This window comes from Equus asinus, chromosome 12 (assembly GCF_041296235.1).
Source record: "Equus asinus isolate D_3611 breed Donkey chromosome 12, EquAss-T2T_v2, whole genome shotgun sequence".
Lineage (NCBI taxonomy): Eukaryota > Metazoa > Chordata > Mammalia > Perissodactyla > Equidae > Equus > Equus asinus.
Window position 1 is genome coordinate 73,780,138 of NC_091801.1, and position 27,403 is coordinate 73,807,540.

At 46.9% G+C, this 27,403-nt stretch overlaps 1 protein-coding gene and 1 long non-coding RNA gene across 4 annotated transcripts in view; one reads left to right on the top strand and one right to left on the bottom strand.

The window, feature by feature from the left end:
• The window catches only part of ASAP1 (ArfGAP with SH3 domain, ankyrin repeat and PH domain 1), a 343,885-nt gene that overhangs the window by 19,379 nt on the left and 297,103 nt on the right, over positions 1 to 27,403 (bottom strand). For 2 of the 3 annotated variants that reach the window (XM_044781186.2, XM_070481609.1), the window contains exons 18-25: positions 26,866 to 26,957; positions 21,017 to 21,203; positions 20,684 to 20,769; positions 19,509 to 19,624; positions 19,285 to 19,352; positions 18,181 to 18,288; positions 15,773 to 15,998; positions 4,947 to 5,117 (exon numbers count right to left, since the gene is read on the bottom strand). In XM_044781186.2, the coding sequence (XP_044637121.1) occupies positions 4,947 to 5,117; positions 15,773 to 15,998; positions 18,181 to 18,288; positions 19,285 to 19,352; positions 19,509 to 19,624; positions 20,684 to 20,769; positions 21,017 to 21,203; positions 26,866 to 26,957 (1,054 nt within the window). The remainder of the gene's footprint in view (positions 1 to 4,946; positions 5,118 to 15,772; positions 15,999 to 18,180; positions 18,289 to 19,284; positions 19,353 to 19,508; positions 19,625 to 20,683; positions 20,770 to 21,016; positions 21,204 to 26,865; positions 26,958 to 27,403) is intronic. The other variant, XM_044781189.2, reaches the window with a different exon arrangement.
• On the top strand, positions 21,662 to 22,934 carry LOC139039939 (uncharacterized). Its single transcript, XR_011493376.1, has 3 exons — positions 21,662 to 21,857; positions 21,956 to 22,097; positions 22,750 to 22,934. It is a non-coding gene; the product is annotated as an uncharacterized lncRNA (long non-coding RNA).

The window sequence follows — 27,403 nt, forward strand, 5'->3', positions numbered from 1 at the left end:
CCTGTCATCCTCAGAGTTAGGCAAAGGTCACCTGCTGTGCCTAGGAAGAAAAGCGTGGCTTAGAAAACTTTCTCAAAATAGGATAGTTTTTGAGGGAGGAGCAAAAACATGGAAGCAGCTCACTCCTTTTTCCTCTACATGCAATCTGGAGAAGGATTCTAGTCTATTACACAGACGTGTGTGAGAGACGCTGGGCGGGCAACTGAAAAAGCTGTTGCCAAGACTCGAGGTCACTCACTATAGCTCAGAAGCTGTGGGCCAAGAGTTTATGGAAAGAGAGGAGGGCACTGGCCCAAGAGTGAAGGGCACAGAAGCTCCAGCAGTCTTCTGGATAATTACATGCACCTCAGAGTCAGAAACGGGTTCAAAAACCAGCTCTGAAGTCACTGGATTTGTGATCTTACGCAAGTCATTTGACGTCTCTGGGCTTCCATTTCCCCATCAGTAAACTAGGGACAATGGGAGTCCCTATCTTACCGAATGGTTGTGGTGGCTTACGCAATAACGTATGAACAAGCACGGGGTGCCTGGTACATGCGAACGATCTACAAATGGTAGCAGGCCTTAATACTTCCAGAACCAAATGCACAGGGGGGCTGAGGGTGGACAGGGTAGAGCTGACATGAACATACGTTGGGAAACTCAAGAAAAAGGAAGAATAAGGAAATTTCTACCCAAAGCCTCTTTTACAAGCTACTACTACTTCTAATAAGTAGACGTGCATGCTTTGGATCAGATATATCAGATATATCAAATACTGAGGCTTTTCACCTGGAAGTTCTGGCCTTGAAATACGAGCAGTGAATCAATCTTTGGCATAGTTTTTCATCTATTATCTGCCCTACCTTACAAAAAGCAGCTTATACAACTTAGACCCAGTGGCCTAAGATGAGGAACGTTAGGTGATTTCCAGAAGTCACTTAGCTAGGGACTGGCAGAACCCAGATCAGAACTCGGGCTTCCAGAATGTTTGTTCAGTGCACGTTATGGTTTCCCACGATGTGTGATGTGGATACTTCTCTGAGTACCTGCCAAAGAACAGAGGTCCCGGGGCAACTGCTCTCAGGTATTAATCACAAGGATCTCCAGTGTGAGAAGGGGGTCATCTTACGGCCACCATGAACTGGACAATTAGTTGTATTTTTCTTTGCTCTGTTCTGTAAGGACCTCAGTGTCAAATCTGCGGTCTACTCCCAGCCATCATATGTGACCTGGCTGTGCCTTCTGTGAGGAGCTCACGCTCCTGTACTTCATCTTACTCTGCTACCTTTATTCTCCTGTTGTCTTCATTTCCTTGCCAACTTTATTTAAAGTGTGTTAAAATACGTGTTGGTCTGTTATCAAGTAGGTTATAAACAAATCACTTTGTCTCCAAAGGTGAGGTTTAATGACATGCCACTTCAAAAATCAAAGTCCCCACAAAACCCCAATCTGCCCACAGACCTCTCTGTTTTCTGCCCAGAGGCCGGCCTTGGCAGTCTCCTGAGACAGATGGCTGAGTTCATCCCAGTGGCGGGACTGCAGTACTGTGAGGCCGGGGCTATTTTGAGTGCTGTGGACATTGTGGTTCTGGCAGGGAGAAAGCTCAGAGCGGCCCTCGCCGCACACCAGGGCCCTGTGTGCAGATGGATGAGGAGGCACGGCCAGGTATGGCTGACATGCCTCCTCCTGTCTTTGCTTCACGGGCAGAGACACAACCACTGAGAAGGGCGGCAGCTGGTGGAACCCCCGAGCTATCACGTGCAGATGCAGCACAGCACGGAGAGGGCGCAGAGCGTGGGCTCTCTAGCCCCAGGCTGGGGACGAATCCTGGCTCCCACTGAGCCGCTATGAGAAGTCGGGCAGGTGATTTAAACTTTCCGAGTCTCAGCGTCCTTAAAGTTGAGGTCCCAGCATTTCCTACTCTGTGGAACTGTGGCTAAGAATTAGATAAGGACTATTAACTAGCCCTAGTTTACAGCTGGAGAAACTGAGGTATGGAACAATTCAAAGAGAACCGCTGAAAGTTACAGGGCTCCCACGTGGTAGAGTGGGATAAGAATCCGGGAAGTGTGACATGGGGTCCACGCTGGAGCCCTCTGCTCCCCTGAGATAGGAACAGCATGTGCCCTCCTGAGGAGTTCCGGATGCACTGGGAAGGACAGAGAAGCAAACAGAACCTGTGTGACAGTCCCTATGCCACAGGGAACAAAGAGTGGCAGTGGGGGCCGGTGGCTGCACTGTGGAAGGCCTTTTAAGCAGGGCCCTGGAGAGGACCCTTGAAGGATGAGGAAGCATCAACACAAATGAGTGGAAAATTCTAGGTTGAAGGCATACTATGAGTAAAGGCTCAGATCTCAGATGAAAGAATGTAGTTTGGGAACGTGGCAGGCACGTCCTGTTTCAGGGGGTGGGCAGGTGAGGGCTGGGGAGAGCCCAGGGTGTCTCTCTCTCACCTACTCATGCCTGGCGGCTACCCCTAGGCCCTGGTCCTGATCTCACAGAGTCCAAGGCCCTCCTCTCAGAGGCTGGGAGAGGGAGGTTCACGGGGACAGAGGAGCCCTGGAAAGATGGGTTCCCAGAGGGAGCTGCAGGCATCCTAAATATTGCCTAGGGGTCTGACCCTTGAGCGCTTTATTAACAAGCAGTTTGGCCCCTGTCTCTGGCTTCTGGAACACAACATCAGCAGGAGACAGCCAGGGATAAAACCAAGCAAGTGGTCCCGCAACATGAAGCGTGAGTACTAGAATTGGAGCGACTTTATGCTCCCCGATGAGATGCCCGTGACTGACCTGCGTCTGCGCATGCCTTCACCTAACGCTCAGGCATGTGCACACGCTCCAACACACCGCAGCCCTGACAGTCCCAGAACCACCATGTGCGGCTGTCTGTGCGTGACCACCCAAACTCCAGACAAGGAGAATGGTCACTTTTTTTTTTTTTTTTTGCCACGGACAGGTTTTGATCTTTGTCCCTCAAGGCTGGCTGTAGGCGGCACTGACTCTCTCTCTTCAAGTGGTGACTTTCTTGCTCAGTGAAAAATGCCCCTCACCCACAAAAAAGCCAAAACAAACAAAATACCAGCTTCTAGTCCTGCTGCTGAGTGATGTGAAAGAAATCTTAAGAAAGGGAGGATTCTTAAGTTTGGTAAATTTACCTGCAGATCGACTGAGTCTATAAGGTGCAGAGGGGCACTACAAACTTTACACAGAAATAAAAACCCATTGAACAGGATCAGTCATGTGAAATTGGAAAAGATTAACTTGTGATCTGTAGTATGAAAATGTGCACAGGACACTGGTAACCTTCGATGGAATGTTATGTGGGGAAAGTCCTTTTGGGTGAAATCTGGGGCCTCTTGAAGGCCCTGCAATGCAACCTCTGGAGACATCGAGGACACACACAGTGCTCACGTGTGCCTGGGCCGCATTCCCCACTGTTCTTCCCATGGGGACTGATTCCTTAACACCCACCGTAAGCGTCTCCTCTGCGAGGCCTTCCCCTGCAGTGTAACACTCCATGCTTCAGCAGGTCCATGGTATTTGGTTAAGAACATTTACTTAGTTGTTTACCTGTCTGTCTCCCTCACTAGACCATGAGCTCCCTGAGCATATGGGTTGAAAAGATCCATACACACCATACGTAAGTATGCTGAGTGAATGGCTGACCACGCAAACATATTCATGCACACAGTGTGGCATCTGGGCCAGATATCAGACAGGTGTGCCAGTCTGAAAATGGGTAGTATGGTTTTTTGCAAAAACTCCAAAAATTCAGAACACTTGACATAGGCTTTTGATGAGGTCTTTATAAGCATTCAGCTGAATTACCTATCAGTTACAATGAAAAAACAAATAAAAAAGCCACAGTGACTCATCAGAAGGGGAGGTGACACATGCCAACCAGCATGCACTTTGAGCAAAGACTCTCTGTGCCCATCGTGGCCCAGGACCCTGCCGGGCGCTGGGAGGACACTTGGTTCTTGACTTAAACTGCTGGCAGGCTAGGGAAGAGTTGTGGAGAAGTAAAAAGATCGACACAGATGGAAATTCTGGACCTTGTGGACGGAAATTTGTTATTGAAATGGTTAAACTGACTGACTCTGGCTGGGTGTGTTTATTCTCCAGTTGATTACCGAGTGCCTACTGTGGCCTGGGCTCGACTCTAGGCCCTGAGAGCACAGGAGAGCACAGGACAGACAAGGTCCTTGCTCTCAGGGAGTTCCCATTGGAGAGAGACCAAAACCCAAACACAAATAGAAGACTTATCAACTGTGATAAGGTGGTCTGAAGGAAATAGGGGGTCGGGGGCTCCTTGAGGGAGGAGGGCTGGGGAGACAGACACTGAAGCTGAGAAGGATGAAGGCAGCCAGCCTCTCAAAGTGCATGACCAAGCACAGGGAAGGACCGGCCTCAGGAAAGAAAGAGCTGGGGAACCCCAGAGGTGGAAGAAGAGGGTGCGGTGGAGCAGAGAGCAGAGCTGCTGGGAGGCGCTGGGAGATGAGGGTAGAGGGCGCAGGGCCCCCTAGGTCCTGCAGAAGGAGCCTGCGTTTATCTGAAGCGCAGAGAGAGGAGTAACTACGATCTGACTCACACTTTGAGAAAACCATTCTGGCTGCCATGAGGAGGAGGGATCACTCTGCTTTTCTGAGCCTGTTTCCTCGTCTGTCAATGAGGTTGACAGTATCTGTCTCACGGCGTTGCTAGCGTGACTGAGCGAGATCTGGTAGAAGGCTTATGAGCACCGTGTCTGGTGCACAGGGAATGCTTGGCACCTTATTATTACCATAGCTTTTAAATGGCCCTAAATATTTTCCAAAATGTTTCTCGGCCTCAAGAGGCAGTACCATCCTACTCAGACGCATCCAAGCCCTCATCCGAGTTGTGTGCAGTCTGCTCCGTCTGCCCATGGAGCCCCACGCACTGCCTGGGCCGGGCAGCGCTGGCCCTGACTGTAGGATGACTTACCCCAAGGAACTGCGCCTTTGTTTGGGGGCCCGTGAGGTAGTGGGCTGGGAGGGTCGGACAGGGTTCTCTTGTGTCCGGGTGGTGGGGGAGGAGGCCTCTTCTTGGACAGGGTGGAGCTGCCACTAGAGGTCTGGGTGCTTAGAGGGAGTGTTGAAGGTGGGCCAGTTGGACCTAGAAAGGAATCGAATGGGGCAGGAAGGTTAATCCCAGTCTCACAGACAGAACAGCCAGTATGCAGTTACTTCCACAATCAAATGTGGTATGACACACAGAGACAAAAGGATACGCTGGATATGGCCAATTCCAGCAACCTAATAGCTCACGAAGGTTTTCAAAAATTGCCGGTAAAAAAAAATTACAACAGGGGCTGGCCCTGTGGCCAAGTGGTTAAAGTTCCATGTGCTTCGCTTCGGCAGCCCTGGTTCCTGGGTTCGGATCCCAGGTGCGGACCTACTCTATTCATCAACTATGCTGTGGAGGCATCCCACATACAAAATAGAAGAAGACTAGCACAGATGTTAGCTCGGGGCTAATCTTCTTCAAGCAAAAAAAAAAAAAAAAAAAGAGGAAGATTGGCAACATATGTTAGGGCAAATCTTCCTTATCAAAAAAAAAAACAAAAAACCCCCCCACACAAGAAAAACAAAGTAAGGGAGAGTGGGCACTTTTAAGGAACAAAATGCCAGTCAACATGGAATGCTAATGGGTTTAGATCATCATTTAGGTACAATGGGAAAAATAAAACACACATTTAAAACCAATATCCCACTGGAATCATTGCAAAATCTACTGAGTAAGAAGGCACACAGCACTGCCAGAAAAATCAATGGAGAAAAAGCAGAGATGCGCTAACCTTTCAATAGGCCACAGGCTGAAACACAAAAGTATTCATAGAAGAGGGTTTTTCTCTCCACTACTTTTTATTTTAGTCAGAAAACTTTGCCTGAGTTTTTTTTTTAATCACTTATAAATAATGAAGATCTCATGTAAACAGTTACTTGGAAAAAAGGGAAATCCCCAGAATCTTTTTTCCTCCAATTCTGAATTGTCTTAGAAATCATAAACCACCGATTACACTGGAAGCCTGAACAAGTTATACAAATTAGACATTGATTTCCTCAGATTTAAAAAAAAGACAACTTTCTCCAGAAGTATAAAACAGAAGGGCAGCAATGACGTTAATATCATGCACACACACACAAAACCATTACTGCAAAAGTTGATTTTTTGAACTAATGTTTTGAGGAAAAAAAAAGGAGTTTGTTTTGAAGAGCTGTTCTGCGAGTTGTCTGTTACTAGTTCTGTTTATTCAATGGGACACTGAAGTGGCGGGTGGTGCCGCGCACCATATGCTGTCAAGCTGACAAATATCTCTTTGTGATTATTACCAGGTATACGGTTTAACTGTGTTCATGGAAAACTGCTTCCACAAGCACTAAGAGAAAAAAGGGGGAAAGAAACAACAAAAAAAGCTAAGAACACTGCCACGCCAGATGTTTTACACAGGACGGTAGATACCTGGTGACCCACAAAGGCTCCAAAAGAGCTTTTTACACTCTGCGTGCTCCACGAAAAGCTTCCTTACTGCCAGCCTCCGTCCTGGGTCAAAGAAACTCTGATAGCCCCACGATCAACGCTGACCTAAACCAGTTTCTTGTCTTGGAAGTAAATCCTGTTGATCTCCGTAAAGTGATCATCTGCTTTAGGACGAAACGGCCCCAGTATCTAATTTGTTCTCTCAGTCCTACTGGTTTGATACGTGATAGAGGCCTTGCGCTTACCCCAAATCAACGCCTAATGATGGCACCAGTCACTGCCGTTCCAGAAACTATTTTTGTAACAAAGTCCTTGTTATTACAGCCCTGTCTGTATAATGCTTTGCAGTTTTCAAAATATGCTCGTACACGCCACTCCGCTTGATATGCATAACAACCCCGTGAGGTGCTGGGTCAGCTATTAGTCCCCATTTTGCAGCCGGGGAAGCGGGGCCCTGGCGGGACTAAGCTTCTAGGGTCGTGAGGGGCAGAGCTGGGACTGGCGAGGGGCACACCCATCTTGATGCTGCTGTTCCTGAACGCCAGAGCAGCATTTCCTGCCCTGGGCACACGAGGAAAACAACAACAGATGCTCAGTATTAGGAAGTGTAACTTTCCTCTTGGAAATAAATGGAGAATAGATAATAGACAATGCCGGGATTCTCCAGCGATTTCCTCTTCATCGCCATCTAGGGATTTTTTGACGCACTGCATGTGAAAGGTCCTTCAATCAGTTCCAAACCCTGCAGGGAGACAAAAACTGCCAGAGACAAAATGCTAAGGGAGCCACGTCTCTGGGCAAAGGTGTATGTGTGCGTGATTTTAGGAGCAACCGGACCAGTGTCGTCCTATAACTACCGACCAAGCAAAATCAGGCCTCCTGAGTCATCATTTCAAAAATGAAGGGATCAGTGTTCCACATGTCATTACAGACTTGTCTTCTCCACATCAGCTATTACAACCTGTAATTATTTGTCTCTGTGTACTTGCTTATTGCCTGTCTCCCCCACCAGGCTGCAGGCTCTACTCGGGCGAGGCTGGTCTCTGGCCTGGTATAGAGGAAACTGAATTTGGTAACAAAGTACTGAACAAATAAACGAATAAACTGCTAACTTCTATCATTTTAAGGCTCGTGATTCTTAAGGAAGACAGTATGTCTCACCTAGGGTGACTGATCAAAAACTACGGAGAAGGGGAAATAGGGAGGGACAGTGTTAAGTTTAGAAAGGAATATTCAATACCATAATCTGTCATAGAAAACAAACACAGACCCACTTATTGTTTTGTAATAGAAGCTACAGAAAGGAAGGTGCCACAACATCCTCTTGGCTGGTAGGGCATCAGTTAAAAAAGGTTGAAAAACACTATGTTAGACCCCAGAAAAGCAGACCATTTTTTTAAGATTTAAGGAGCTGAGAAGACTTCCAAAATGAGTAATGGCTCTCTAAGCACTAAAGGGGATGTTTTATGAAAATACACCTGAATATTAGCTCAGTCAGGAAAGAAGCAATTCTGGCAGGGTAAAGAAAGCTAAAACAAAAAAAAATAAATAAAAAAGAATAAACACAGCATCAAACAAACTCAAAAAGGAGTTAAGAGGCAAGGTTAATAGATGTGCGGGAGACATGCACAGTCAATTTTCTCCCTTGACTCTGCCAGGGCCTGTGCCAGCAAGGGGAAAACGTCCCAAACCTCATTTGCCACTAACATCGGCTATCATGTCAAATATCGTCTAATTCTTTGTCTTAAAAATATGCGTCGAGTCTTCCAAAGCTGCTATGAATAATTCTGAGGTTAGTGAAGTTATCAGAAGGTCTTCTAAGAGGAGACAGAGAGCCCCTCAGCTCTTCCTGAGGGTCACATGCCTGGGTTGCTGTCCTGCATCTCCAACAGCCTCCTGGTCCCTGCATCTGCACCTTCTGCCCTGCCTTTAACTCTAGTGGTCCCCACTGGACGCCCCTGAGCTGTGCCGCCAAGGGCACCTCAATGTCATCAGCTCAGGGGGGCCTCTGACTGAGGTCTCCACCTCTGAAGTGTGCCCAGCACGTGGCCCGAGCTCAGGAAGCTCAGGCACACGACGACACTGTACATCTCTGAAGCCGCCGTGCTCACGCCGGCAGCCCAACAGTAGCCTGCAGGCCAAAGCACTTGTTCCATGTTCCTGGGCCCAACCACTTAAAGGCTCGAAAGGCTGAAGCTATCTCCCGAGACCCTCCCGGGAACTGACATTTCCTCTGGTCATGAAAGCTCCCGCATGGGAAAACATCATCTTCTTGACCACAGAGGTGGTTTGAATCAAATCTCACCAGACAGGATTCCATCTTCAACAACAAGGAAATCCATTCATGTTAAGCCCAGAAAAACTGCCCTTCTGAAAAATCATTCACCTACACCTAAGCATATACATATAAAAAAATCCATTCCTAAAATCACAATCAGCACGTTTTTCAAATCTCCTTCTCCGTTTCCTAAATTCTCCAGAGCTACCATTTACTGAGTGTTGTGTGCCTAACCTAATACACATGAGTTTAATACACATTATCTAGAGCTCATCTTATAAAGCAGTTTTGTTATCACGACCTCATGACCACCTATCTTAAGGGTAAGACCCGAGGCTCAGTTTATAACTGGCCAGTCACAGCGAGTGAAGTGGGCTCTGTGTGACTCGAGGCCGGGCGCTCAGCCGACAGTGCCCTGCTTCCCTTCCTATGAATGCACCACGTCCACCCGGCTGGAACATTCAGAGACTTAACTGTGTGCATCTGCTAAAAGTCTGCTCCGATGTAACCTCATCCAGGAGCCTTCTCTAATCCATCCCCTTGGTCCTGGAACAATTGCTTCTATCTCTGAACTTCACAAGGCTTAACAGACTAGATGGTCTCTACCTCGTGTGAGAGCTGTGCCTTCCCAGGCTGCAAGCTTCCTGAGGGCAAGATCCACATTGTCTTTCTCCCCTCAGAGCCTGGTACACCCTGGGCACTCAATGTAAGTCTGTGGAAGTAATTCATGGTGTAAGACAGGATTCTTTTTCAATATCCTTGTACCTTTGGTTTTCAGTAAAACAGAAAACCCAGAGTTCTTCTATGCTGGGAGACCAAATAAAAGTACATTTTTGAAACTTCAAAGAAAAACAGGATCCAGAAGATGGCTTTACAAATTATCCTGATAATTTTTGAAAAAAATAGTCTGTATAAGTGAATTTACATATTCTAACATGCCATATATAAGTGTTAATGACATGTAATATTTATACAGCTCTGGACAATACAAATGAAAATTTTATTATTTTTTAATGGTTTTCATAGTATAGAGCTTAAGAGTGAAAAGTTTGTTACTTTAAAAAGTAAATAAAGACACGATATATTCATCTAGAGAAGAACTGTGGGTATAGAAGGAAGAACCTATTATCGTCTCCATGCTCAGATGGGGAAACAGAGGTACGGTGAGGTGGAGTGGAGTGTGCAGGCACGCGCAGTAAGTCAGCGGCAGAGTCGGCCAGGATTCCCACACAGCAGTGTGACGCCAGGCATGACACCGCGCTACATGCAGAACACGGCATCAGCTATTCTCTTATCCTTCAATCTCCGTCCAGGACACTGGTAATTAAGAGAACAGCACCAGGATTCAAGGGGCTCAGGGGTGGTTCTTCAACAATGACTCACACATTCCTACCCACAAGAAGCACAACAAGGATTTCCCCGGCTTCCCTTTCCACACCCTGGCAGTCAGGTGACTTTGCTAGCGAGCCTGTGCCAGTGCCACTGCTGAGGGCAAACATCACAGATGGCCTCTCGGCCAGCAAGTGACAAGGTGACAGATGTGTAATGCTTTAAAAAGGTTTGGGGGAGACTGATAATAGGACCAAAAAAAGAAAAAAATCCAACATCAATAAAGGAAAGCAGCCCACGGGAAGCTTTAAAATCCAGCCATCCAAATGGCTGAGATAAAAAATCCAGGAAACTGTACAGTCATCAATATATGAATAATGCTGCTAATAGGAAAATATTTCCAGGGCAAGTCAGAATCGTCCAGGAGTGCACTTTCATGATAGCAGGCCACCTTCACATCCCAAGGAGGTCTTCCCTCTCCACTCCCCTCTGCCTTCTCTAACTATCGCCACAGACCTCAAATGAAGGTTGGAGAAATGGTGTACAGGATGCTTACACAACTGTGTACTAGCATAATGCTGCAAACGTTCTGTAGATTTTCAGCAAGTCAATGGTCACATCCCCAGGACATCCGGTTTAGTTTCATGAGTGGCCCCTCCTTACTCCAGCCACGTATTTCTGGCATATGCTCTCACTGATTCGGCTGATTATTCATTCAACAAGCACAGGTGGAGCACCCTACCCCCTACACCAGGGATGCCAGGACAGCTCACTCACAGCCCCTGTGCTTGAGGGGTTTGGTCTTGTAAGCGGGAGACAGTGAGACAAAGACTTCCTCGGGCCTCTCCTCAAGGCTGCAAGAGGCGCCTCTCCTCCCTGCGCCCACAGTGAGCCCAGTGCTGCCCCTATGGCACATCGCTCGGCTCCCTCTCCCGCTGAAGGGTGAGCTCCAAAGTGGGTGCTCCTTCTCTACTCTTTGCTGCCTTCCCAGTGCCCAGAACGTTTGTTGACCTGAGCGATGCAGCAGGATCAAACAAACTCCCGCGTATTGAATGCTCGCTGTGTGCAAGTCACTTTATAGACACTGTTCCACGTTCTCCAAGCAGTGACCAGTAAGGCAGACGGCCATTCCTTATTTTCCAGATGAAGACCTGAAACTCAGCGAGATCAGCTACATGTTACAGTGAGACCAGGGCAGGGACAGGACTGGCACTAATGGGGGAAGGAACCCCAGTCTCCTGGGTGGGGCAAGGGGACAAAGGCTTCCTGGAAGAGGAGAAAATCAAGTTTGGCTTCACAGGGGCTCGCAGCTGTCCAGGTGGCTGTGGTCTGGCTCGACGGGTGGATCTGCCTTCGATAGTGTGTTACTCTCTAGCTCTATTCTTAGATTAAGGAGGGTATTTGACTCTTCACCTGAGTTGAAGGCAAGGGTGGCATCTGGTGTGATACTCTCCGTGACACTGAGCAGTTGTGAACAAGCATTTGTGGGGGCCTCAGGATGCCTTGTGTGGATGTCCTGCCAGCTTATCAGACCGGGGCTAGGGTCCGTGTGAAGCAGGGAGGCCACATCACAGAAGACACATACGAAGTGCAGGGTGAATGCTCAGAGGCATCCAGACAACACTCAGAGGGCTGCGTTACGCCTGACTCTAGGGGACTGACTTCATGAGCAGATGGGAATGAATTGTAGTTAGCCTATCAGTTGTTGGTGTTTCTAGAAGCTTGAAAAGTTAGGTTTTTTTTTTTGGTGAGGAAGATTTGCCTTGAGCTAACATCTATTGCCAATCTTCTTTGTTCTCCTTGAGGAAGACTGTCCCTGAGCTAACATCCGTGCCAATCTTCCTCTATTTTGTATGTGGGATGCTGCCACAGTGTGGGTTGATGAGTGGTATGTAGGTCCGTGCCCGGGATCCAAACCCATGAACTCCGGGCTGCAGAAGCAGAGCACATGAACTTAACCACTATGGCAAGGGGCTGGTCCCAGAAAAGTTAGTTCTTTTAACTAAGTTAAATAAATTTCTCGAGATCAAATTTATCATTCACTGATGTAACAAATCCTTTCCTGAGTTAAGGTGTCTACATCGTGCAGAGTTTCACTGTTCAGAGTACCTGCTGCTTTACCAGACCTGGGGGACCTCACCAGCCCTATTCCCAAAAGGACCCTTTCAGGGCTGAGGAGTTGGAGTGGCCCCAATGCCAGCAGCACAGGCTCCAGGGGGCACTCACTATGTGCCAGATGCGGAGCTAAATGCTTCCTGTCCTTCCCACTAATCATTAATCCCACTTCCCACTGATCTCCAGGACTGTCTCATGTCAGGTACAGTTCTGTCATCGCTAAGTAAAAGGGATGGAACTGTACAATGTGAGAAAACCGCAGTTCTACAGCTTAAACTTACTTACAAATAGAGTAAAACAAACACACCATAAACGAGCAATATCTGTTTCAAGTACCTGTTCTGTGGGATAGGTATCAAGTTGCTCACCACATGCTAGAAACATCTGTAGAGTCACAGCCTAACAATCCTACCAGGAGTCTCTCACAGCAGCCCAGGCTTTGCGTTTTACACAAAGCTTTCTCCATATATTGCCTCATCGCATCCTGACGGCAATTCCATGAGGAAGGCAAGACAGAAACAGACCATCTTCCCCAACATGGAAAAGAAGAAGCTAGAAGATCTTGTTTGACATCTGAAGGCCCATTTTAGTTTTCCATCCTCTTTTAGCCACTGTGTGACCTGAAGTAAGTTCCTTAACCTTTCTAGGGCTCGGTTTTCTGAGCTGTACCATGGGTTGCAGGTTGGGTTAATCTTTCAGCATCCTTTTAGCTCTAAAAAATGCAGGTCCTACAACATAATCTTAACTTAAAGACTAAAAAAAGCCAATCTTGGCAAGACTGAAGAACGTCTAGTCTTAACAAACATAGTAAAGTGGGGGGTGGTGGGGAACCGCTGATCAGGAGTAACAAACTTCTGCAGACTCAAATTTGTAGCTTTAATTTAGTCTCGTTGGACATCGCATCTGAAGAGGGGTTAGGCAGCAAAGGGATTCTGTCGAAGGCTGAAGGGTGGTGAGTGTGGGGCTCTGGATCGCTGAGTTCTTCTGACCTGGCCTGCAGCTCTGCTTTAACATAACAGGGTTTTTCTTGGTGGCAATTTAGGTCCAACTTCCTTGCATTTTGATGAGGCAGCTGGAGTTTCTTGAAAACACTCCTGAGCTGGATTCAGACTAATTCTTCCTACTTCTCCCCTCCGCATTCCTCTTATCGGGGGGACTTCATGAGCGTCTCTTTCTGCCTCCCTGGAAGCCCTCATCTTCAGACCCCTACACTCACAGTTGTGGAAATGGCGTCTGCTGCGAGCAGAGACCTCCTCGTTACTTGCCATGGAAGATGAGCAACCCAAATGGCAGATTCAAGATGTCCTTGTTTTCCTGCAAATGGTTCTATCAGCTCAATGAAGGAAACGAAAAAAGTGTAAGGGTTTCAAAACAGAGAATTATCTGTGCACAGAGCGTCAGCTGATCTTCAACAATGTCTTCTAAGAACTCCCTTCTAACCATTATCACTTTTCCAAATGTGAGGGCACACGAGCCAACCTAGCCACGAGACGTGGCTCACATTTCCAGTTCCTCACAAAAGTCACGTGAAGGCTGTGCTCCCGTCTCACCTGCTCGGGCTAAGTCTCCGAATACGACGTCCTGCTAAGAGCGGCCTGGAAGAACACTGAGTTCGGTAAAAAGGGGTTTCTGTTTTCAAGGACGGGATTTTTGGGGGGTGGAGGGCAAGCAGTGTATCCTTAGCTGACCACGGTTGCGCGGCCAAGTCTCTAAGCACTTGTCTCGGCAGCTGGGTCACTGAATAAATTTGGTCTCTGTCTTCTGGGCCTTTGGTAAAGAGCTAGTTAGAATTTCTTCAGGCAGAAGAGAGATGCTTGGCGCTGAGTCAGAGAGTGTATTTTATGGGTTTCCGTGTTCTCTTGAGATAAAATGACGAGCGGGTGGGGGAGGTGAGGCAGCCTCTGGGCCCCAGCACTCTGGTGTCCTTTTCTCCCGTAGACCTTTGCAAGGTTCTCAGTTACCTGGAGGATCTCTGAGCAGGCGCAGGCCCTGCCTGTAGACAGCTCATCACCCCTTGTCAGTAACCCTAATTAGTGGATGTGAACCTTACAGAGTGACTTCTTCGATCATTTCCTTTGGTCTGGAGGTTTCTCACAGTCCTCTTTAGGGTGCAGAAAGGGAATCTCTGTTCCTCTCGGATTGCCATCCTGATGGGGAATGTCGCTACCCAGAGGTGAGCAGCAATAGTACTACTGATCTGCGACCTGCAGTGTTAGCGATTTAAAAAGGATTCCGACGCCTTATGTACGTACATTCTAGCATAATTCATGGAACAGTAAGAAAAACACCAGCAGGTTAACCCTTTGGCTTACAAGTGCTGTTACTCTTATGGTCAATGGTTATCCTTGATGAGCACCGTTCATGCCAAAGCCTTATTTTAACTTTTCTCCGTTATTTCATGATCTATGAGGCCATTTGCGGTCTAAGAACACAGCTCCCATTTATAACACTATCTGAATGGAGAATAAGCTCTGAAAAAACACTGTTTTGAATAAAGCTCACATTTCCCAGAAAATAGCCCCAGTGTGATTCACATAGGCACGGCATTGTGTACTGAGGGGCCCCAAAACCTGCGTTAGCATGAGCTGAGGGCACAGGAGAACCCTGCGTTTGGATTTACTGGCTGAGACCAAAGTCAAAGTGACAGCTCTGGGTACCTCTCAATGTCCCCCTGGCTGGGGTGACCCTTTAATGCTGGGAATTCTGTGCCTCGAATTATCCCTGCACAGGTGGGAACACATCGCCCTTCTGAGCAGGGCACACTGTGGATTCAGCATCCACGAGCAGCTCTTTGTTGCTACAGAATGGAGCGGTGGACTGTAGCCCGTGGTGCTTGCCCTGCAGAGGCATTTGACAAAGCACTGCATAAGAACCCTCCTCTGGGTAAGATTCTGCCCCATGTGTGTCCCATGGAAAAGCAGTCCTCATCAGAGGGCATAAGGACTGTGGGCTCAGGTCACAGCACCTGGGTCAGAATCCCAAACAGCTGAGAACCGTAGGCGAATTACTCAACGTCTGTGAACCACAGTCCCCTCGTCTGCATGATGCTAGCAACTGTAGTACCGACCCCATTTTGTGAGCATGAAATGGGAAGTGCTGGGCTGAGTGCCCCTCTTAAGGCAAGTACTTCATAACTATCACTGCTGCTATGAATGTCTTCTGGAGAGAGGCATCTCAGCACAGAGGAAAGAACTTTCCAAAGACCTGAAGTTCCATCCCATGTTATACAGGAAAGAGCACAGGTTTTGGAGCCTATGTGGACCTTAGACTCAATCTCAACTCTACCATTTACCGGGTGTGTGACCTTGGGCAAGTCATTCTACCTCCTTAAGCCTCAGTTTCCTCATCTGTGAAATGCGCACAAAAGCACATACCTCACAGGACTGTGTGAGGTTAACATGAGATAATGCACGAGTGCTTGGCAAATGGCAAGGTCCCTATTTCAAACTGTCCCTGACATCACATTCCGTACTCTGCCACTCAAATGCTCCTCGCAGTTTTTACCCCAAAGCTGGGTTGACCACCAGCTTTGAGGAGGGAGTCACAAGGCCCTTCCCGAAGCCCGTACCTTTCCCGGCGTTTCTAGGAGGCAGTGGAGGCGCCTCCGAGGTTGGTGACGTGGGCGAGTCTGTGCTTGAGACGAAGATCTGGTTGGTGAAGGCGCCGTAGGAGAGCCGCTGTTTGTCCCTTGGAGTGCTGAATCCCGGCAGTGACAGCTTGTCCTGGGGGGAGATACTGGAGGAGTGGCAGAAGCTCTGAGGTCTTGGGGAGCGCTCTTTCTTGACTGGGCTCGGCTGGCAGATGAAAGCACAGGGCAGGGGGTGAGACAATAATCAAGGACTACGCTTCAGGTGTACAGAGGACCGCTGCAGGGTGGGCTTGTTGGGAATCTGCGTTCCTGCAGCTCTCAGTGCTTACAATGGGAGCCTAAGAGCCACGACACGGTACAAGCGAAAGATCCAGAAACCACACTTGTGATTCTCACGTCACCCTTACCAGTCACATGAGGGAGACACTGGTTAGCGACCAGCAGTATTCAGAAGCGAGAGGTCACAGTTAGAGTTAACTTTCAATTGACAAATGCCCACCCATGCAGGACACTTTCACCAACAGCTGAACGGTTTTCCACCCGCTGCATTTGTAATCTATGACCTTCACTTTTCCTTCCTGCTCAACCCTTTCATGTCCAAGTTCTCCATCCTCACCTTTCTTCTCATTTTACATCCTCTTAGAAAGTAACCTCCTCCACACCTGTGGCTTTGACTGACCTCTAATACTGATGACTCAGATCTGTAGATCCCACCCCAATCTCTTGGATTCCAAACCATTTCCACCTCCCTGTGAGGGGTCACTGGTGTTTGCACTCCTGTTGACAGCAGCAGGATCCATGCAACTTCCCAAGTTAGACACCTCAGTGTTGTCCAGACCACGGGGTGCTGCACGGGGAGCTCACAGACAACTTTCAGACCCATTCCCAGAGCACACACCCACCAGCTCCCACTGGAAGCACTGGCCTCCTGAACAGACCCTGACTCTAGTTTCTTTAAATTCTAGCCCATTTTCCACACTGTGGCCAGAGCTGGTAGGAAACCTTGCTCTTCGGACAATAAACCTCTGTTGGCCTGTGACTCCTTGGATAAAAGCCAAGAGGCCAAACTTGGCCTGCAATGCCCTTCGTGATCTGGGCTGTCTGGCTCTGCAGCGCAGCCTCCCGCCTCTCCCCAAGCAAAGGCACCCCACACACCACGCTTCTAACCACCCTCAGACTCCAGGCTCCGTCACAGCCCCTGGCCTCGGCACAGGCTCCTCTCTCTCCCTGGAGGGATGCGTTCCTCTTCCTCCTTTGCCTGGCAAGCTCCTCCCTCCCCTCAGAAACCCATCTCCAATGCGACTTCCTTGATAAGGTCTTTGCTGCAGGCCAGGGCAGAGGCAGTTGCTCTGTCCTCTGGACGTTCTCAGGAACTTCCCCACTCTCATTATCATGGCATCCACTGTGTTAGAACTGACCTCTTCTCTAAGTGGTACATGCCTTTAGGACACCTCTCTATGACCATCCCTGACCATTCCGTACACCCTGCCTGGGACAGAGGAAATGCTCAATACATGTCTGATGAAAAACGCAGGACCGAACCTTCAGAGGTAGTTAAGAACTACCTGTGCGAGTCAGACAGAACTGGCTTTAATCCCCGAGACTGTCTCTAGGAGCTGTAGGACTTCAGACGAGTTGCAAAATCTGTGTGTGTCAGTGTTTCCTTCGGTAAAACGGGGGCAATGATAATGCCATAGTGGGCTTTCGGTACAGATGGTCTGAGATAACACAGGCATGCCTTCTGCTGCTTACTCCGTATTTAAGTACTCAATAAATGATGACTTTCTGTTTATTAATTAACTGTTTTGATGGCTAATTTTATGTGTCAACTTGGCGAGGCTATGGTGCCCAGGTGTTTGATCAAACACCAGTCTAGATGTTGCTGTGAAGGTATTTTTTAGATGTGATTAACATTTAAATCAGATTCTGAGTAAAGAAGATTACCCTCCATAATATGGAGGGGCTTCATCTAATCAGTTGAAGGGCTTAAGAGAAAAGACTGAGGACCCCTGAAGAAGGAATTCTGCTTCCAGACTAGACTGCCTTCAGACTCAAGACTCTACCTTAGCTCCTGCAGGAATTGCCAGCCTGCCAGCCCGCCCATGGATGCCGGCCTTTGCAGCCCCCAAGATCATGTGAGACAGTTCCTTAAAATAAATTCCTCTCTTTCTCTCTTTCCATACATCCTCATGGCTCGGCTTCTCTGGAGAACTCTAATACAGCTATTAAGTGGCACCCAACAAGGACTAAAGACTGACCAAAGAAAATGGCCCTAGTACATCAGGTCCCAGGACTGAAATCAATCTCACGAAGAATGGATCTTGTCCACAGAGTGTAGAGTAAGTGGGAGAAGGGTTTAGTAATTCTCAGGCATTATTCACACTCACCTTGTCATCCAGATCATCATCGCTTTCATCCATCTCCTCCTGTCGAAGATTCCACTCATATTCTACGTGGACATGTGGATTGAACTTTCCAGACTTAGCCTGGGAAAGCTGAAAGCAACAACAGGTGGAACCATCTTAATTTAAATGCCAAACACCCTAAGATTATATAAACATGGAGCAAATTCATCTTATCCCTGGTTTCAAATGAACCGCCGGTAGCTGCAGTGTAGGCAAAACTCATTGTACAAGCTGGGCTGCTACAGGGCTGAAGAGGAACTGCGAAGAAATACAGGCAGAGCCTTCCTTATTTCGATGACTTGACTTCTCTCCAAAATTAAATACTTTCTTAATATTCAAATGAGCCTCAAAATGGGAAATCCTGGCCGGAAGGTGAAATGAGAGTTAGTCAAGTATGAGCGTTGGTCTTTGAAGTGAGACAGTCCCAGTTCAATCCATGTCCACTTTTCTTATCCATAAAATGGGCATAGGGATAACTGTAGCTTCCTCAAAGGGTTCTTAAGAGATTACAGAAGGACAACTGCTGGGCTGGATCTGGAACCTGGCACTTAGCAGACGCTCCAAGGAATGGAAGGCAGCTCTCCCAGATCCTCCTGTCCTGTGGTTCAGAGAATCATGCTCAGCCCAGAGTAAGAAGCAAGAACCAAGGGGATCAAAAAGGTGAGTGCGCACAGCCTGGGAGGGTGGAGGGGGGGCGGTGCGTTCACACTTTAAAACCGTTACACTCTGAACTTTACTTGCCAAAGTTTTGGAATTGCCTTCCCAAACAAGTCTTCTTTACTGTCAAGCTACAGAGAAAGCCTTACGGTCTGGGAGATAAAAAGCGAGACCTCAGTCCACAAGCCTGTCTGGTAATAACACTGCTCAAACGCCTTTCAGCTCCTGCCTCATAACTGTAGTCAAAAGACACATGGATGACAAACTCATCATTTAACCATTTTTATCAAATGTAGTCTTAGTGCCTGTCTAAATTTCTCTACTAATGTTCAAACAAAGGAACCTGCTTCTTTTATCACCAATGCCAGTTTCTCAGAATGACGTTTTAAGTTGGGGTCTAATGAGTCTCCCACTTCCATTTCTGCTTACCAGATCTTCACACTGGGTAGCTTTCAGTCTCTTTGCTATGTCCAGGGCAGTCTCTCCAGCCTGGTTAACTAAAGGAGGGCAAAATAACTCGGCATAATTATCTAAGCATATATCTTGAAGAGGCAAGGAACAATAATCAAATTATAACGTAACATGCAAGTCTCAGTTTTAGCCAACCAAACGCTCCTACTATGGTTCCTAAGAGACACCCGCCGCACTCTTACCGACATCCACGGTGGGCTTGCTCCTGAGAAGCAGCTTCAAACACTCAGGCTTACTGTACATGCTGCAGTAGTGCAGGGCCGTATTTCCCAGGGCTGTCTGCTTGTCCAGGTTCCCACTGAAAACATCAAAATATTCTTAGAAAAAAATGACACCCTATAACTTAAAACTACAGATTAACCACTTACTTTTGTGCTAATGCCTGAGTCAAATTTGAGATCTACTTATTATAAGCAGGGAAAATTATATTTCTAACACTATACCTAAATCTATAAGCAACATAATGACAATAAAAACCAGCATTTCTTGAGTGTCTACTATGTGACAGTATTAGCTCATTTAATCTTCAAACCACCCTATGGGGTAGGTACTATCATAACCTTTATTTTATAGATGAAAACACTGAGGCACAGACAGGGTCAAGTGCTTGCCTTCAAGATTATTAAGATACGGACGACAGAGCAGGGATGTGAACACAGGCAGATGGCTCCAGAGGCAGCTCCTAACCACTACACTGTACTACCTCTACGGAAGAGGCTGGGGCGTTCACACTATTTGGCTTATATCCTGGCACCATTCTCCATATATGGGTTCAAATCCACTCACTATTTTGATCTTCGTCTTTGGATGAGCTCCAGCTCCTCCTTATAATCTGTGGCTTACAGAACTACCTAATAGAGAATCCAGCAAGCCCAAACCTCCTGTGTCCAATATTATACTGCTTTTAGTACCTCCCAAATTTGAATTAGCTATTGAGTCAGCCATATGCACTGCTGTCTTTTATTAAACTTAGGAACAATGACAACTCAAAGATCCTGCTGACCCTGTGCTGTTAATTCTCACTTTCAACCTCTCCTAATGCAGCAAGTTTTGAACACAACAGGATTTCATACTTATCTAGATCAGAGGTTGGCAAACCACAGCCCTCAGGCCATATCTGGCCCTCTATTTGTTTTTGTAAATAAAGCTTTATTGGAACATGGCCACGCTCACGTATTTACATATTGCCTATGGCTACTTTCACACCATGATGGCAGAGTTGAATAGCTTTGACAGAGGCCTCAAGCCTGCAAAGCCTAAAATAATTTCTGGCTCTTTGTGATTCCTAATCTAGGCCACTGATAGGACTGATTTGTGTTAACTTACAAGGCATATTCAGAGAAAACAAAAAGCATACCAGTTTTGTACGAGGAAGTCAACCAAATGGAGAGATGTCTGGTCTGCAGTTCGGACTGCAAGATGAAGGGCTGTTTCCCCGAGCTCCTAACAAGGAAAGGATAAATAAAAACAGGGTAATCGTAAGTCTGACTTTGCCTAGAGCAGCTTCGTTCACGTCAGTTACCCCAAAGTGACAATTCATAGCAACCCTTTTCACTCTCAAATTGTCCTGAGTTAGACACGGTCACTCAACATATCAGAGCTTCATTATGTGGTGTTACGATAAAAGGAGTCATCTTTTCAACAGATTTTCTGCACTCCTTTTCAGCTTAGGATCTCGGTGAAGCCTTACTTGTCCGGGTTCCAGCAGCGGTTCCATCAGCTCGACTCCCTCTGCATAGACTTGAATTAGTGCAAGTAAATCCCTGGATTTGATGGCCTCAAGCAATTCACTCAGTTTAGCTGATGACGATGAGCAGGTCTTCCGTGAAAATCTATGATCTACATACTTCGCAGTGATATACTCTTTCCGTACGGTCCTAAAATAGAGCAAAACAAAAGGAAGAAGAGTTTTTATTTTCCAAGAGCTACGGAAAACTTACATTTTTCTGATAATGGTTCTCTTTGAGAAGAGTTATTTTAATTAAGATACACTTCTTTTCAACATTCAAACAAACCAGGTTTTAGAGCAAGTTATTCCAAGAAAGACAGAACGAAGAAACACATATATTTACTAGTATGCGCAGGTAATACATAGCTACAAAGTTAACGGGAACACAGATAACAGCAGATTTCTTTTCCCCCTGGAGCAACAGCACGAGAAATCTATTTACCACTTCAAACTCAGATACATATGAGTATATAAAGAAATTTAAAAAGTTAAAAAGTTGAAACAATTCTAAAAGACCAATTAAAAGTTCTGAGAGCATTGTGGAAAGGATTTTAGGCATCTGATGTAACTCCCTGTTTTATTTTTATTTTATTTTTTTTGAGGAAGACTGGCCCTGAGCCAACATCCGTGCCCACCTTCCTCTACTTTACACGTGGGACGCCTACCACAGCATGGCTTGCCAAGTGGTGTTATGTCTGCACCTGGGATCCAAACCAGCGAGCCCCGGGCCGCTGAGAAGTGGAACATGCAAACTTAACTGCTTTGCCACCGGGCCGGCCCCTGTAACTCCCTGTTTCAACAGGTAAGGAAACTGAGTCACAGAAAGGCTGTCCTGAAAGCCCCTGGCACAGGCCAAGCACCAAGCTCTGGAAGGACACTGACGAGCTTTCTTTCCCACAGAGGTGTCTGTCGGGAGTAGCAGACTGCTGCAGGAAACACGCCCAAGAGCTGAGGGGGCAGGGGGCATTTCTCCTGCTCTTGAGGACTCACCCCTTCTCTACTTCAGCTCACGTGGTTCTGAGCTCATCTCCCAGGTGCAGGGGTGAGTATATGACCTAAGTGGACTGACGGTTACCTTTGCCACCTTTGGGGAAAGGCTGAAATGGAAGCCAGCTCAGAGGAGAGGAGAGACAAGAGTAGCGAGAGTGAGCTAGGGTCCAGATGATGATAGTTTGCATCCTGTTGATATTGTTCAAAATCCTGGATCCAGCTGTACCTGAACTCACCCTTTGAATTTCCCAGTACGTGAGCCAATTAAAAAAAAGACAATAAATAGATTTTGGATTCAAAGTCTACTTTTATAGTATGCCAGCTATGTGATTTTGGGCAAAATACTTAATCTTCAAGAGCTTCAGTTTTTTTCATCTGAAAATGGCGACAATAATTCATTGGCATATTTTGAACTAAAGAAGGTACAGCACCTAAGAGGTACACTTTCTTCTTTCTGAGAGGGCTCTAACACAAGGGACATAAAGTTTCTCGCTCAGAAACAGCCATTCCATCTGTGATAGCTGCTGTCGTTTCACACATCCCACAGCCAGGTGACACTGTTTAAAACTGTGCTGATGCTTCTTCCTTCATTTTGGCTTGGCAGCAAAGAGTTGAGCTGGTTGATGGTGGCACACAGTCTTGTGTGACTTGTAGATTCCGCTCAGTAACCAAGATCTTACATTCACGGTGTCCTTTGTGCTTAGGTAAAGTCCTCTGAGGATCGCACAGCCTGGTGAGTTGGAAGACTTTCAGACACCTGAAAGCATGGCCTAAGCCTGGCTTCTGAGTCTCCCGCTGCATGTGACTTACAGAAAGTTTGAAAGGGAGCGACTCTGTGATGGAAGGAGCATCAGACATAAGAATTAAATGGCTTGCCTGATATCACCTGCAATGCTCGTGGCCCTGGGTAAATCAAGCTCTTGGTACACTTCAGTTTCCTCATCTGTAAACTATCCATAATCACACCTACTTTACTCACTACCTTCCGGGGAAGCAAGAGCATAGGGATGGCACAGAGTGATGCATGGCTATGGGTTCATTTCAAAGCTTCTTTTTCAGTATTATCCAAGAGGGCAGAACCAAGATCAATGGTGGAAAGTTACAGGGAGCTACATCAGGGACAACTGTCCCAAGCATTAAGCTAGGCTGCAGCAAGGTCTGCAGGGGGCTTCCTCTTGCTGGAACTATCATGCAGACACTAACAATAATTTGGCAGAAATGATGCAGAGCGCACTCAGGTATCACATGGGAAGATGCCTTGGGGTCACCCTGAAGGTCACCTCCAACCTTGGGTCTCTAACTCTGTGGCTCTGGGCAGAGTCTGAGCTCTCACTAGACTCAGTATGTTCAACTCTTTCTAGACACACCGCCCATAGTCCTCTGGCAACCAAAGGCTTTCTGACATGGGGCAACTGGGAGGGCAGAAAATAGACTCATCTGAAAGTCTGGACACCAGAGCTCTAGTCCTACGGCTGATGAAAGACAACTTTCCTCTTTTGTCCCCACTAAACCTGGTCCTTCCCATCTACCCTGGTTCAGGTAATGGTACAGGCCAATAACCTAGAGTGTTATCCTGACAATTCCCTTAAGCACCCCATATTTGGCCCCCCTTCAAAATATATTGAGAATTCAATTACTTTTCACCACCTTCACTGCCACCATCTTAGTCCAATGTACCTCCAGTTCTCAGTGGATCTAGTCTAACCGTGTCTCTTTAGTCTGTCTCCACCTCCCCCAAGAGAGTGTGTCCTTCACTCATCAGCTACAGCTGCGTGTCTCAACCTCAGCCCTACTGACATTTTGGGCTGAATAATTCTTTGTTATGGATGGCTGTCCTATGCATTGTAGGATGTTTAGCAGCATCCCTGGCCTCTGCCCACTGGATTCCAGTAGCACCCGCCCAAGTCATGACAACAAAACATCTCCAGACATTGCCATGTGTCCTTAGGGGACAAAAGTGCCTCTGAATGAGAACCAATGAGCTTCAAGGTTTTAAATGTAAAACATAACTGAGCTCACGTCACTCCCTCTGTTTAAAACCTCCCAATAACACCTAGAATAAAGTCCAGAAACATTCCAGGACCTATAGGGCCCTGTGTGACCTGGCCCTGCCTCCATTTCACATGGCATCTCCCACCACTCTCCTTGCTCGGTCCTCTCCAGCCACACTGCCTTCTTGTGATGGCTCGATTTAACCAAGCCTGTGCCTGCTGAGGGCATCCGTGGTCACTGTTCCATCTGCTGGCCCCTCTCTCCCATGCGTGTCCTGCACATCCTTACATCCCCACCCCAATGTCATGTCCTGAGAGATGTCCCCTGTCTGCCCTAAGGAAAATGCCCCTTCACTTCCAGCCCTTCTCCCATTACCCTGTCTTTATAACACCTATCACTGTGTGAAATTACAGGATTTAGTTTCTCATTCTCTGTTTCCCTTCCCCAGTCAGAACATAAGCAGGACAGGAACTGTCTTGTTTCCTATTGTATCTTCAGTACTTAAAAGTGTGCCTGGAACACAGAAGTGGCTTAATAACAGGTGAGTTACTGAATTACGTGTTACAGGAGATTCACCTCATTGCCAGGCTGCTGGCCAAATAACAGAATTATAATAATGATGATGACGATGATGATAGTAAATACTTACCTAGCACTCCACGCCAAGGGCTGCTCCAAGTACTTTTTAGTTAACCCCTTTAATACTTCCCACTCCTAAGAGGTTGGTACATTTTTTCATATGAGGAAACTGAGGCACAGAAAGTTGGAGTTAGCTGCTAAGATCACAGGGTTTAGGAAGCGGCAGGGCCAGGCTCTGCTCCAGTGGTCAGGCTGCAGTCTAGGACTTTCACCACCACACCAGAGATGCCGAGGGTCGCACACACTGTGAAGGGGAAGGCCTCACAGAGGCCAAATGACCATCTGAGGCCCAGGTCTGACGGGGGCAGTCCTGATGCAGTCTCCCCCGTGAGACACAGGAAATAAAATCCATGCTACCAGGAAACTTCTACTCAAGTGATGCCTTCGAGGTCTGGGTTGTGGAAACATTTCAGAAATGCTGGTGTGGGCAGGACCGCACCGTGAGTGCTCGAGCACCTACTGTCACCAAGTCTGTGAAGGGACTTCAGAACCTCAGATCCTATCTGTTCATGGTTGTTTTACGATCAAATTACCTCCTGAAAAGTCTTATTTCTCAGTGTAATTTATGCTCATTAGTGTGCAAAAGACACTCAACTGCTTCTGTGCTAGGACGATGCTTGACATCATCATTAAGCCAGACGTCCCCAGATAAGGTGAGGGTATTACATACGCCCCAACACGCCCAACTTCTCTTCTGACGCTTACCACAACCATGACTAACTAATCAACCGCTTACTGCCCTGGTTAATACCTCTCTTCCTCTCTAGGCCTCTGGGATCATGAAGACAGGGCTGACATCCGGTCTGGTTCTGCTGTTTCCCCAGCATCTAACACAATACATACATATGTAAACAGAACAGAGTAAACACGAAAAATAGGCATCTGCTGAATCCAAGAAAAAACAACTGCCGAGAGGCTTTCTGGGAGATTTTATTTCATGACTTCAGAGTGGAAATAACATGCTCCTTGAATGAGTCCCATACGAGTTTCCATGCTGAGCAAATCTGGAGCCTGAATAACCAGCAGGGAGGGGCTGCCAGAGCACGGAGGCTGGCATCTCCGTCACAGCCTCCCCTGGCGCTCGGCTTGGAATTAAATCTCTTTCCTCCTCTTCATCCATGGTATTTAAAAATTTTAAACTGTAAATTCCACGTAAACATTTTTGGGTAGGTTTGAAGATTCACATGATTCAAAAATAAAAATGATACAAATAGGTGTTGAGAGTCTCAGGCCCATGCCCGCCCCAGAGTAAGGACTTTCATTAGTTTCCTGTGTATTTCCCAGTGTGTCTTCACGCAAACACAGGTTCAAAGAAATATATACATTTATGTATTCTTCACTGCCAAAACCTATTTCGTGTCTGAGTCCAGAGAGGGAGTAGAGTTCGAAAGCGAGGGATTTGTCAGCAAATTTACCCAAATTCAGTTCCTGAGTTTGGATAGTGGGTCTGGGCCGGGGGGGACACGTGCACCTGTTCCCGCCCTCAGCCCCCCAAAGGCAGCGTGTGCACTCAATGCTCTGCACCTTGCTGTTTCTACTTCACAGCCACGTGGAGAATGTCCCCAATCAGGACACAGAAGCTTCCTTATTCTTCTTTACATTTGCATGTGTCTCACTGTGTGGTTATGCCATGAAACAGTTAATCAGATGCCTATGGATGGATACTTACTTTGTTTGTAAACTTCTCCTACGAGAGAGGAGGAATAAATCCCACAAGTGGGACTGCTGAGTCAAAGATTAATAAATTTGCAATTGTGATAAATATGGCTAATTTGCTCCTCATGGAGAGCGTACCTCTTGTCCTCCCACCAGCAACACGTGAGACAGAAGGTGTTGCCCCACAGTCTTGCTGAGCGGGCTGCTAAGTACCTGGAGTTTTGCCAGTCTGACATGACTCTCCCACTGCTTCTGTGTGCCTCATTTATCATGATGCGCCATGATTTAGAGATAATTGTCCCGAGGAGGCTTTACCCCCTCAGAGCAGGCACGTGGCCACAAGGACCCAGCACAAGGGGACGATGGAATGATCCGTGCATTCCAGAAATATATTTCAAAACACGTTTTTTACTCTGCTTTTTCTTCATAATAGAATTTCCTCTGGAAAAAACTACAACCACCAAGAAGTGTTTTGGGAGGGTAGAAAAACAATTATAGAATGGTAAAGAATTCAACGCATTAGAACTACTTACATATCACTTGAACGGGTGGGCTTTGGTGAGGGGCTGGGTAAATTTGCTTCCATAATATCATTAAAACTATTGTTTCCTACATTCTTGGCCAGCTGTAACACAAAGAAAACACAATATAGCAAACTCTGCACTGCCAGGTCAGAAGTTTCCTATTCTTTACTTTTCAGATGTCCGATTATATATTTTCCTTTATTTGATTCATGATATAAACCACCCATCCACCTGGTCAACACATATTTACTGAGCATCTATGATGTGTCAGGGCCCGAACTTCAGAGTGCTAGGAGTACAGAGACAGGTGAACCATGTTGCCTCCTATAGGGGCTCAGAGACTAGCAGGGCCATTGATAAGAAACCAATAATCATTTATTTATTTATTTTTTGGGTGAGCAATACTGGCCCTGAGCTAACATCTGTTGCCAATCTTTCTCTTTTCGTTTAAGGAAGATTGTCCCTGGGCTAACATCTGTGCCAATCTTCCTCTGTTTTATATGTGGGATGCTGCCACAGCATGCCACCACGGCTTGATGAACAGTGT